The sequence below is a fragment of the Dendrobates tinctorius genome, unplaced genomic scaffold (genome assembly GCF_039654945.1).
Source record: "Dendrobates tinctorius isolate UK_male_01 unplaced genomic scaffold, ASM3965494v1 ptg000155l, whole genome shotgun sequence".
Taxonomy (NCBI): Eukaryota; Metazoa; Chordata; class Amphibia; order Anura; family Dendrobatidae; genus Dendrobates; species Dendrobates tinctorius.
The window spans coordinates 10,618,716-10,631,387 of NW_027361822.1; the positions used below are offsets into that span (position 1 = coordinate 10,618,716).

The 12,672-nt window shown below is 47.2% G+C and overlaps 2 protein-coding genes across 6 annotated transcripts in view; one reads left to right on the forward strand and one right to left on the reverse strand.

Annotated features, from left to right (window-relative positions):
• The window catches only part of LOC141051074 (uncharacterized), a 39,917-nt gene extending 36,339 nt beyond the window's left edge, over window positions 1-3,578 (reverse strand). Inside the window, exon 1 of one of the 3 annotated variants that reach the window (XM_073547929.1) lies at window positions 3,487-3,578. Coding sequence is in view for 2 of the 3 variants with exons in the window: in XM_073547928.1 (XP_073404029.1) it covers window positions 3,404-3,425 (22 nt within the window). In the remaining variant the exon portion in view is untranslated. Of the gene's footprint in view, window positions 1-3,403 lie in introns of all 3 variants that reach the window. The other 2 variants (XM_073547928.1, XM_073547927.1) reach the window with 2 other exon arrangements.
• The window catches only part of LOC141051117 (gastrula zinc finger protein XlCGF66.1-like), a 111,476-nt gene extending 106,724 nt beyond the window's left edge, over window positions 1-4,752 (forward strand). The window contains exons 1-4 of one of the 3 annotated variants that reach the window (XM_073548002.1): window positions 3,550-3,639; window positions 3,864-4,010; window positions 4,140-4,319; window positions 4,400-4,752. In XM_073548002.1, the coding sequence (XP_073404103.1) occupies window positions 3,613-3,639; window positions 3,864-4,010; window positions 4,140-4,319; window positions 4,400-4,540 (495 nt within the window). In that variant the 5' untranslated portion in view covers window positions 3,550-3,612 and the 3' untranslated portion in view covers window positions 4,541-4,752. Of the gene's footprint in view, window positions 1-1,901; window positions 2,012-3,549; window positions 3,640-3,863; window positions 4,011-4,139 lie in introns of those variants that run through there. The other 2 variants (XM_073548003.1, XM_073548004.1) reach the window with 2 other exon arrangements.
• The last annotated feature ends 7,920 nt before the right edge of the window (window positions 4,753-12,672 follow it).

Sequence of the window (12,672 nt, forward strand, 5' to 3'; positions counted from 1 at the left end):
AACATTGGACTATTCTGAAGTGGCCTTCTATGAGCCCTGACCTAAATCCTATTGAACAATGTCCCTACTGTGAAACATGGAGGAGGCTCTGTTATGTTCTCGGGCTGCTTTGCAGCATCTGGCACAGTGTGTCTAGAATCTGTGCAGGGTACAATGAAATCTCAAGACTATCAAGGGAATCTAGAGAGAAATGTGCTACCCAGTGTCAGAAAGCGTGGTCTCAGTTTCAGGTCAAGGGTCTTGCAACAGGATAATGACCCAAAACACACAGCTAAAAATACACAGGAATGGCTAAGAGGAAAACATTGCACTATTCTGAAGTGGCCTTCTATGAGCCCTGACCTAAATCCTATTGAACAATGTCCCTACTGTGAAACATGGAGGAGGCTCTGTTATGTTCTCGGGCTGCTTTGCTGCATCTGGCACAGTGTGTCTAGAATCTGTGCAGGGTACAATGAAATCTCAAGACTATCAAGGGAATCTAGAGAGAAATGTGCTACCCAGTGTCAGAAAGCGTGGTCTCAGTTTCAGGTCAAGGGTCTTGCAACAGGATAATGACCCAAAACACACAGCTAAAAATACACAGGAATGGCTAAGAGGAAAAGATTTGACTATTCTGAAGTGGCATTCTATGAGCCCTGACCTAAATCCTATTGAGCAACTTTGGAAAGAGCTGAAACACGCCATCTGGAAAAGGCAACCTTCAAACATGAGACAACTGGAGCAGTTTGCTCTTGAGGGGTGGGCCAAAATACCTGTCGAGAGGTGCAGAAGTCTCATTGACAGTTACAGGAATCGTTTGATTGCAGTGATTGCTTCAAAAGGTTGTGCAACAAAATATTAAGTTAAGCGTACCATCATTTCTGTCCAGGCCTATTTCATGAGTTTTATTTTTCTTTTAAATTCTGTGGAAGCATGGTTGAAAAGCAATGTCTGACTTTCATTTGTGCATCTTCATAGATTTTTGATTTATTATTACTTTTGTAAGAATCAAGTTATTTCTGTCACCATTGTGGGTTTTTCTGTCATTAAACGAGGGTTACCAACAATTTTGACCGTGTGTATCTCCACGCCATGCTGAGGTATTCTCTCTGTGCTTTTCCACTGATTAGATTGATTTTGAAAAGGGTGAGCTGGATTTTGTTGGTTATTCTAAAGCAAGTATATATTGCTGAAATCGGGCTCTTTAAGCCTCTCAGAAACTGCACTGATTATCCAATGCTTTAAAGTCCAGTGGTGACATCATGTCCACATGTCCTGGATACAGTGGAGAACCCCAGAAGAACTGAGGGGAATCGAAGACAATCTTGAAATTCTATGAGTGGTGGGAATGTGGAAGATGCCGCTTTGGCGACACCACATTTAAACTGAATTATCCAGACATATTATTTCAGTAGGCCCAGGGACATGAGTTACAGCTCATGTGAGAATGATTGTTAACCCTTATAGTCACTTAAGTAATGTTTAACGGCTGCCATTTGTTGACTAGCTGCTGATTAGATATACTATCTGTCCTAGAATTGCAGTCCTAGTATTATTCTACTATCTTTGGGAAACAAATGCACAATGTTTGAATGTTTGGTAATATGTTGATGGCCCATTGGTGCTCTGCAATATGACAGACAATCTATACATGTTGTTTGAACACTTCAGCAGTGAGGGATGGCCTCCTTCCACCTCCCCCAAGTCTGAGGTGGAATGACTGATTGAGAAGTTGTGACCTATAAAAAGGAGGATCTGCTTGTGCTTTGAGAGACTACATTACAGAAGTCATGGCATCATCACTCCAACAGAAGTAATACAGAGCTGCCTCATTGACCATTACTGAACCCTCAAAGACGTTTAGAGAATCCAGGTTGGGACAATCAAGTCACCTGGCCTCGTACATCAATGGACTATCAGCTTCCTAAGCTTGTCATTACCTCCTGTGGGGGCCCGCCAAAAGTGGGGAGCCACTGGTGGGGGTACTCAGCCCTTGAATCAGCTGTAATTCCGGCGAGTAAGCGGAATGGTGAGACTCCATCTTGGGCATTTGCTGGGACTGTTCTACATGCTATTGTGTGTTGATGGTTCAATAAATTATTGCCACACTGTTTTAACCTCACCCTGTGTTGCCCACAGGGAAAGAGAACAGGCGTTCAGTGGTATGATGCCTGATCCATGCAGGCTTCTTAAAGACAGCTGGGCCACGGACGAAAGCACCCACTAACTCTTTATCTCTACAGCATTTGCTAGTGATTTAGGGAAGATTAGATTGAATACTACACTGTTGTATTAGTTTGTCGCTGCTGGGGAAGAATTAGTGCAGCCCACTGGTACTTTGGTGATACTCCTGGTAAGATGTTTTGTGCTAACCTGCAGTATTTGTTTAGCTGTGCTAGAGAAGTATTTTGTGCTACACTGTGGCTTTTGTTTGGCACATCTAGAGAGGCATTTGTGTGCTCTACTGCATGATAGAAAAAATATCCTGCAACTACACATATTCAGGCTTCAATGGATTATCGGTCACCATCGAGAGTCGCTCATTTTTGCATCGGAAGTGAGTGATATCATGGCGTTACAACCCAACTTGCATGCTTTCATGTGTCCTATTCATTAGAATGGGACACGTGGACCATCTGAAGATTGTGCACTGGTCTCAGCAGGTGAGCAGGTCATTACGTTATTGGCGCTGGTCACTATCAATATGGAAGTGAGGACTGTGATGTCACTGGGTAACCCCTTTAAAGTCCCATACACATTAGATTATGGTTGGCTGACGCCACTTAGCTAATATGTATGTGGAGCTCCTGTCAGATGATACTATAGGCAATAAAAGCAAAGAAAAAAAAGGAGCGCCAGCTGAAGAGCACGGTAGGTCCAAACGGGGAGGTGGGGAGTGGAAGAGTTAAAGCTCCACTTACTTCATACAGGACAATTCCTTTCACCCCTTCCTTCCAGGTCAGACTCTCCTCTATGCACAAGAACAATGCAGTAGAATTTAAACTATATATGGAATTGAATGCCAATCCAGCAAGAGACTCGCAGAATTAATTTCATATATTAAAAAAACACAATAAAAGGTAAACAAACAGAGCAATAGGGATTGGGATTTTTCATTCAAATACGTGATACTTTGATCTCAAGGTAGATAATCCACCAGAGGGGTCAGGGAGAGCTTTATTCCATTCTGGGGGCAGGGGGAATGGAGGGGTTACTGCCCCCTGTGCCCAGTAATGGGGAATCTCCAGCACCTACCTCCACCTGCAGGGGGCGCTATCTCCGGGAATGGAGGGGTTACTGCCCCCTGTGCCCAGTAATGGGGAATCTCCAGCACCTACCTCCACCTGCAGGGGGCGCTATCTCCGGGAATGGAGGGGTTACTGCCCCCTGTGCCCAGTAATGGGGAATCTCCAGCACCTACCTCCACCTGCAGGGGGCGCCATCTCCGGGAATGGAGGGGTTACTGCCCCCTGTGCCCAGTATTGGGGAATCTCCAGCACCTACCTCCACCTGCAGAGCCGCACACCACATATATGGCTGCTCTGTGCGCACAGGACCTGGGATGAGGTCACAGGAGGGGAGGAGTCAGGGGTCACATGATCAGGGGCCTCAGTGTATACCATATACAGTATGTGGTGTGCGGCTCTGCAGGTGGAGGTAGGTGCTGGAGATTCCCCATTACTGGGTGCAGGGGGCATTAACCCCCTCAGTGCTGAGCCTGTGATAAATTTCTGTATGTGACTATAATGGGACTGTGTGTTATACCGGGGGCAGGACGGGGCCATGACTGGATGTAGTGATCATGTGAAGCCGGTAACAGCTCCGGAGATTTCTTACACGGGATCTTTATGATGTTACATCGTCATCTTCTCCCCATTCAGGTCCCTACAATATCGGATCCTCTCAGTGGAGATCTATATAAGAGAATTCTCCTGAGTGACCCTACAAGGATGGATAGGGACAGGGACAAGATGGTGGAGAAGATATTACACCTCACCCTAGAGATCCTCTTCCTGATTACTGGAGAGGTGAGAGATTCTGATGACGTCACATTACATCATTCTTATCTATGGGAATAACAGATGGACAGAACTGGAGAGGTGAGGACTCTGGAGATGTCTGTAGTGAGATTTATTAATGTGTCTCTCCATAACCAGGATTACACAGTAGTGAAGAAGACCTCTAGTGAGCGCTGTCAGGACCCTGTGTCTGAGGGATGGGGAAGAACCCTGAGCCCAATCACGGGGCCTCCACCTCACCCCCTGATACATGAGGACATCAATGACCAGAAGATCCTAGAACTCACCTACAAGATGATAGAGCTGCTGACTGGAGAGGTGACACTGCTGGGAATGCTGGGACATTATACAGTAACACTATGGAGGGATCGGGAGATGACGGTATCATTGTGTGTCAGGTTCCTATCAGGTGTCAGGATGTCACCGTCTATTTCTCCATGGAGGAGTGGGAGTATTTAGAAGGACACAAAGATCAGTATAAGGATATCATGATGGAGGTTCCCCAGCCCCTCACATCACCAGGTAATAGACAGGACTAAATACAGACGGCCTGGCTGAAACCAGAGAGATGTCCCCGTCCTCTTCTTCTACAGGACTGTAACCAAGAAGATCCCAATGTTCCTCAGGATCATCAGGTAGATGGAGAGAAGGTGTCATTAGATCTCCACTATGATGTGTAGAAGGCTGGAAAGATCTTGTGTTCAGTCTTGTTTATTCCACCAGTGTTATTATACACTGAATAGCCAATTTATTATAGTTTCTTGCCTTTTTATGATTAGTGCTTCCCTTATGTAATTGTCCCCAGAGCGCAGCATGAAATGATTAGTTTCTTTTGTATCAGTTTCTGTGTGAATCAACATTAGAATGAGAAAAAGTGAGTAATCTGACTGCAAACCAGGCATGGTCATAGGTGCTAGATTTATGAAGGCCAGTATTTAAAAAACTGCCAACCTTGTGGGGATTTTATGTGCAGTGATCTCAGAAATATGAAAATGGAGTAAGCTAGGGAGAACATTTAAGACAAAAGAAGAAACTGCTGGGTGTTAAAGAGGCACTGTCATCAAAGTTTTTATCCTCTTAATATATTGCAATAATCAAATTATATAACAGTGTGTACTTACAATTTCTCATTTTGCTTTTCTACTCAGATAATTATTCTCTTTTCTCTGTTCTCTGTCCTTGCATTTATCAGCCCCCTCTTCAGCACCTAACTCAGCTGCTTCGCTTCTCCCCTGCCAAGGGCTTTTGCAGTTGCTCATGACTTGTGCATAGAAAGTTGACCTCCCGTTTCTGTATATAGAGTTTAGGAGGAATCATCAAACTAGTTTTTAATCAAGTCATGTCATAGACTTAAAGGAAAAGAAGAGTTAGCTGGATAGAAGGGCAAAATGAGCAATAGTAAGTACACAGTGCTATATAATATGATGACTGCACTATATTAAGAGGACAAATTTTGTTGGAAGCAGTGCTCCTTTAAGAATTGTTATGAGGAACAGGTGGTAAACATTATTATATTATTACTAATTACAGTATATACTCGTGTATAAGCCGAGATTTTCAGCCCATTTTTTGGGGCTTACGCCTGTTTCACACATCAGTCTTTTCTGTCAGTCTCAATCCGCCAAAATAGCGGAAAACGGATCCGCAGGCGGACTGACAGAAATGGGGGTCAGCGGATCGGCGGATGTACAGATCCGCTGATGTTAAAAATTTAAAGGAGCCGCGCCTGGGGAAAAATAAAAAAAAAATAAAATATTAATACCGGCCGATGTAGTGAGCGGGCATCTGTGGTGAGCGATCATCTCGCGGGATGTGGGTGAGAGCATGGAGATCGCGCGATGTGAGAAATGGGGCTGGAGATCGCGTGATGAGAGAAATGGGGCTGGAGATCGCGTGATGAGAGAAATGGGGCTGGAGATCGCGCGATGAGAGAAATGGGGCTGGAGATCGCGTGATGCGGATGCTACGGACGGCCATCAGTCAAAATCCGCCGATAATGAAAGTCAATGGGGGGAAAAACGGATCCGCAAAGAAAAATGGTGGATCCGTTTTTTTTCCAAAACGGCGGATTTTGACTGATGGTGACAAACGGATGTGTGAAACAGGCCTAATACACGAGTCATATACCTGGGGGTCGGTGGGGGAGGGGTAGCGGGGGTGTCAGAGATCATACTTACCCCCCCGCTTCTCCACTGTCTCCCTTCCTGCCTTCAGCAGTCATGTGGTACCGCTCATATGCGCATATTCATGAGTGTAATGAGCGGTATCACGTCACCGCTGAAGGCAGGAAGGGAGACTGTGTAGAAGCAAGGCTGCAGAGACCACGCCAGGAGGGGGTAAGTATAGGGATATTCACCTGGGTCCATGGCTGCTCACCGCTGTCTGCTGCATCCTGTGTCATTGACGTTTAGGCAGCAGAGGGCGCGGTGACGTGGTTAGTGCGCACTGCGCCCTCTGCTGGCTGAACAGTCACTGACACAGGACGCAGCAGACAGCGGTGAGCAGCCATGGACCCAGGACGGGTGAATATCCCTATACTTACCCCCTCCTGGCGTGGTCTCAGGTGCCGGGTCCTGAGCAGGAGAGGTGAGTATGGCATTTTTTATTTTTTTGCAGCATATGGGGGCATAATATATGGAACATCTTATGGGGGCAGCATACGGGGGTATATTCTATGGAGCAGCATATGGGGGCATATTCTATTGGGCAGCATATGGGGGCATAGTCTATGGAGCAGCATATGGGGCAATTCTATGGGGCAGCATATGGGGGCATATTCTATGGGGCAGCATATGGGGGCATAGTCTATGGAGCAGCATATGGGGCATATTCTATGGAGCAGCATATGGGGCATGTCATGATCCATGCTGGATCATGTCAGAATAGAGCACTGGTAAACTTTTTTTTTTCCTCTCTAAGCTTTGTGCTTAGAGATAGTTTTGCCCCCGGTGGCCAGTATGGTCATTGCACTGGTGTGCCTAGAGATAGTTTTGCCCCCTGTGGTGGTTAGTGTAATTGCATGGGAATCACTAACAGGTGTGTTTACTCAATAAAGGTGTGTCAGTTGTGCTCACTCACGTTGGTGATATTGTTGGGCTTTTCCAACCATCGTGGGTGAAGGAAGGAGCTGAGGAGAGTCCTGGAGTGGCAGCTATGGTGTCAGCGTGGAGTTCGTGTAAAGCATGGTGGAGTGGCAGCTATGGTGTCAGCGAGGAGTTCGTGTAAAGCACGGTGGAGTGGCAGCTATGTTGTCAGTGAAGAATTCTTGCAAAGCTTGGTGGAGTGGCAGCTATGGTGTAGAGCTGCACTCAGTTGCTGGACTCTGTTGCTGGAAGCTGCACTCAAGTCCTGGACTCCGTTGCTGGACAGCTGCACTCAGGTGCTGGACTCTGTTGCTGGACAGCTGCACTCATGTGCTGGACTCTGTTGCTCCAAGGCGTCACTCGGGTGCTGGACGCTGTTGCTGTAAAGCTGCACCCAGGTGTTGTACACGGTGGAAGATGCACTCAGGTGTTGGACCTGCTTCCCTGTTTGTCACTTTTCCTCATGCTGGTGTTAGTACAGCGGTGGGGCCAGTGCCTGCACCACCCAGCTCCCTAGTAAGGAATAGGTGTAGGGTTTGCTAGGGTGACAGGTATCCTGATCGGCGACAGGTGAGGAGCCTGTACAGGGAACGTTAGGAGTGTTAGGAACACTGACTCAGGGGAGTGCAGGAGGTCTCCACGTCCCCCGTTCCCTATCGCAGGGCCCACTGTTGAGCCATCTACACAGTTTGGTGCTTAAGCTTGAATCAGGTCTTTCATATTATTCATCCCATTTCTTCCAAATGCTGACTGTTCATCTTTACTAATACAACACATCCACATTGACTTTTAGGATTGCTACTTCCTATAGGTGGCACTAGAGTTCTAGTCCTCTTCCTCTCTGAAGAGACAATTTACATATTTCCCAGAGGAGCATTGAGGCTTAAAGTCTCCTCACCTCAGTATGCTTAACATGTCACTCTATTCAAGGAGAATGTCACGGGGCAGTTAGGGGAAAACGAGACGTGGAACCTGGGCCCCTAAACTGCCCCTCAGGCTAAGGGGATGCCCTGACTCTGCTTAACTTGGGGGTAAACTTGATGGTAATGAGGCCCAAGTCCCCGAACCTGTCCCTATCTCCAGTTTAGCCCTGAGCTAAACCCCCAACCCCCTCCCCAGGAGGTGAGACAGGGAAAAGGTGTACTGCACCAAATAACAAACAAGGAAAGATACGACAGACACCTAAGGGTAAAATAAACTTAAAAACAAGACTTAGCTTCTCTCTGATGCTAATGCTCCAAGCAGCAGAGTAAGGCACCAGAAAAAGGGGATAGATGGAGCTCCACTAGTGATGTGTCGTTCCTGAACGATCTGATACAAAGAGCCGGCTCCCTGCTGTGAACGAAATGAGCCGGCTCTGCAGGGTGAACGAGCCAAGTTTTTTTTTTTCTTTCCTGGCGCCTCAGGAGAGGAGATGTGAATAAATGCACGTGAGTTAACCCTTCAGTCCCAAATATATCCTGCCAGTTCCTCCATGGCATATATCGTGTGTGACTATGTGTAAGAGGAGGGACGCAGCACATTGTTTGTCATCATCATCATCTGCAATGACCTGTGTGTTACCTTTAGTCCCAAATAAAGATACACTTCACTGGCCCCTCATCCATGGTGTATACATACAGTATATGGTATATGTAGGAGGAGAGACTCCGCACATTGTTTGGTATATCATCTTCTCATAGTATTAGGCCAGGTTCACATTGCGTTAATGGTCCTGCGTTCAACGGGATCGTTACATAGTGGCACTAACGCTATGTAATGAATGTGTTAACGAACCCATTGGCCGCAATGCTACTAACGCATCCAAACGCATGTTAAAATCGGCCTGATGCGTGACACACCCACAAATGCTGCAGACCGTGTTCAAGGGTGCGTCATGAAGTAACGCATCATGCCGATTTTGGATGCGTTAGTATCATTGCGGCCAATGGGGGTGTTAACTCATCCGTTACAGCGTTAGTGCCGCTATGTAACGGATCCCGTTGAATGCAGGGCCAGGAGGATTCAGGACAACACTACAGGGAGGAGGATAGATGACGTCAGTTGTTGCTGCTAACGGTTTATACTCACTTGTGAGAGACGCACATGATTCTTGTGTGAGTCTCACGCATGAAAACCTGGCACTGCCACCAGCACTCCGACCGGAGCGTGCGGTTACATGTACTTCTATGCAGCCGCATGCTCCAGTCCCAGTGCCGGCGGCAGTGCCAGGTTTTCATGCGAGAGACTCGCACGAGAATCATGTGCGTCTCTCACAAGTGAGTATGAGCCCTAAGGGTAGGTTAAGAAATATAAAGTGATTTTAGGCAAAACCTGTGGAGAGAGCAGGTCTAGCCCCAATCATTATATAGGGTTAAACTGGTTTCACACTTGCATATTTTGCAATCCGTGTGAAAATGGCTGCACACGGATCCGTTTTCGTCTCCATTGACTTTCAGTGGTGAAGGAAGGGACTGTGCATCCAGATGTCACCGTTTTCCCATGGATCGCTGTGTCTGCATATTTTATCAGATGCACAAAAACGCAACTTGTTGCAGTTTTGTGTCATCTGAAAAACACGCAGGCACAGGGAGACGCACGGATCCGCAGCTACACGTCTGGAATTAAAATGGAGCTCTATGGAGCACGGATCCAGGAGAACACAGATCCGTGTGCAGGGATCCGTGTTGCGGCACTGAGCATGCTCAGAAGCGAGGGATGTGCTGTATGGGAAGGTGATGACACTGTATGGGACCAGTATGCAGACGTAATGTAGACTATGTCCGCATGCTGCTCTGTCATACAGTGATCTTTCCCGCCTCACTAGAAGGGCTTGTGCCCTGTGTTACAGTGTGGTAATGATAATGAAATGTATTGGGAGCTTGTATATGACATGGGGGCACCTGGTTAGGGGCTGCACGAGTGGGGCTGCGTTCACACTAGCGTTGTGGTACGGTGCGTTGTGAAGCGTAGCAATCCTGATGCATCCTGATCCAGATTAGATCCCTATACTTAACATAGGGACGCACGGACCTGCGTTTGCATCAGGATCAGGATGCATCATCTGCACCAACACATATCGCAGCACTTACTAATTCACAAAGGACATGATTAAAAAATGCCACAATACATGTTAAGACTACAACCGAGGAGTCGGGGCCTGATCACAAGAGCTGACAATCTGAGGAAACAGCAATGCTGAATAACAGTCTACACTGCGTCACTAGATCCTTATACAGGTGGAGAATGAGGCCTCACTGTACAGGAGAGACCGGAGCGAGGAGCAGGGGCCTGATCACAAGAGCTGACAATCTGAGGACACAGCAATGCTGAATAACAGTCTACACTGCGTCACTAGATCCTTATACAGGTGGAGAATGAGGCCTCACTGTACAGGAGAGACCGGAGCGAGGAGCAGGGGCCTGATCACAAGAGCTGACAATCTGAGGAGACAGCAATGCTGAATAACAGTCTACACTGCGTTACTAGATCCTTATACAGTAGTATAATGAGGCCTCACTGTACAGGAGAGACCGGAGCGAGGAGCAGGGGCCTGATCACAAGAGCTGACAATCTGAGGACACAGCAATGCTGAATAACAGTCTACACTGCATTACTAGATCCTTATACAGTAGTATAATGAGGCCTCACTGTACAGGAGAGACCGGAGCGAGGAGCAGGGGCCTGACAACAAGAGCTGACAATCTGAGGACACAGCAATGCTGAATAACAGTCTACACTGCGTCACTAGATCCTTATACAGTAGTATAATGAGGCCTCACTGTACAGGAGAGACCGGAGCGAGGAGCAGAGGCCTGACAACAAGAGCTGACAATCTGAGGACACAGCAATGCTGAATAACAGTCTACACTGCGTCACTAGATCCTTATACAGTAGTATAATGAGGCCTCACTGTACAGGAGAGACCGGAGCGAGGAGCAGGGGCCTGACAACAAGAGCTGACAATCTGAGGACACAGCAATGCTGAATAACAGTCTACACTGCGTCACTAGATCCTTATACAGTAGTATAATGAGGCCTCACTGTACAGGAGAGACCGGAGCGAGGAGCAGGGGCCTGACAACAAGAGCTGACAATCTGAGGACACAGCAATGCTGAATAACAGTCTACACTGCGTCACTAGATCCTTATACAGGTGTAGAATGAGGCCCTCACTTTACAGGCAAAGACCTAGCATGAGGACTGTGGAAAACGGATTTCTATTTAAAAAAGAGCCTTTCAAAGAGCCGGTTCTTTATGGTGAGCGGAGCCGGATCACTAAAAAGAGCCGAACTTCCCATCACTAAGCTCCACTGCAACACAGCCTGCTCCTGAGTCCAGCTCAGTTGGTCTCCAAATGAAAAATATCACCAACAGTGAGTGCAGCACCTGATGACCCTTTATAGGAAGGAGGGAGTGGTCACACCTGCTGACTGACTAAACATGTAGTAACACCAGTGGCCACCGGGGGGAAAAACCCAGCAGCAGACTCACTAAACTTTATGTAACACCAGCGGCCACCGGGGGCAAATACCCATATTAACCCCCAAATACCAGAAAGGAAAAAGGTTTATATAAGAGAGTCCAGACTCTGACACAGATCCAAAAAATGGATCATGACAGAGAAACTTTACTCCTTTGATACTCTTTACTTGTAGAACCACAATTGATTATTCATAGAGTGTTTGCCTAAAGTAAGCAAGACATGCTGTCACTGGTAGCTCCACCAAAGTAGTTGAAATGGCTTTACTCCAGTGGGGCAGACCTTTTTTATGCCAATGGCCATTTGGATATTTATACCATCCTTCAGGGGCTGCACAAATTGCGTGCCAACTCCACCCACAAGGTACGTCTTGATGCGGGCACTGCTGTCTGGATGTAATCTTTCATTGCATATGCCTCAGCATTCAGTAGTGGATGCTGCGTGCTTGTGCTCACAGAGCAAGAAGAAATTAAAAGGCTGGTGGCAGTGAAAACACAGCTGCAAGCCCAAGCACTACGGAGCCTGGCAATCCTCCCCGGGGGCCTGAGAAATGGTCATCAGGGCAGTAAATGGCCTCGGGACTGAGGTTCCCTATCCCTATTATAATTAAACACTACATTATGCAACAAGGTAAGTGATCAATAGTACAGCAACTCTCATCTAGGTTAATGAAAAGTCTGTGTCCTCACCCAGGAAGGAAACTGTATCCTCCCCACTGTGTCCGCAGCGTATTGTGCATTTCTGAACCCACACTCCATGCACACACCATGAGAGAGAGAAACAACACAAGAACCCCCCAGTCTGGGTGCAATCCTGCACAGTGACATGGATTTGAGACAGAAGGGTTCCACTCTGCACTGACTGGAGGTGCTGCATTAGGTCATAATCTGAGTGCTACATGTATAGTGCAGGGCCTGTCGCTCGCTACCTGCTCTCAATGTGTAGTGTGTGTCACTGTCCCACAGTGCTGTGTTTCAGGCATACTTAACATGCAGAAATGGCTCTGAACCATTTGTGCACACGACTCCGCTCCGTACATCGCATGGCACGCTCTCTCCCGCACCAGAAATCCGCTGTCTCGGAGTAAATCTTGACTCTGCCCCGTCCTTCAAACCGCACTTCCAAA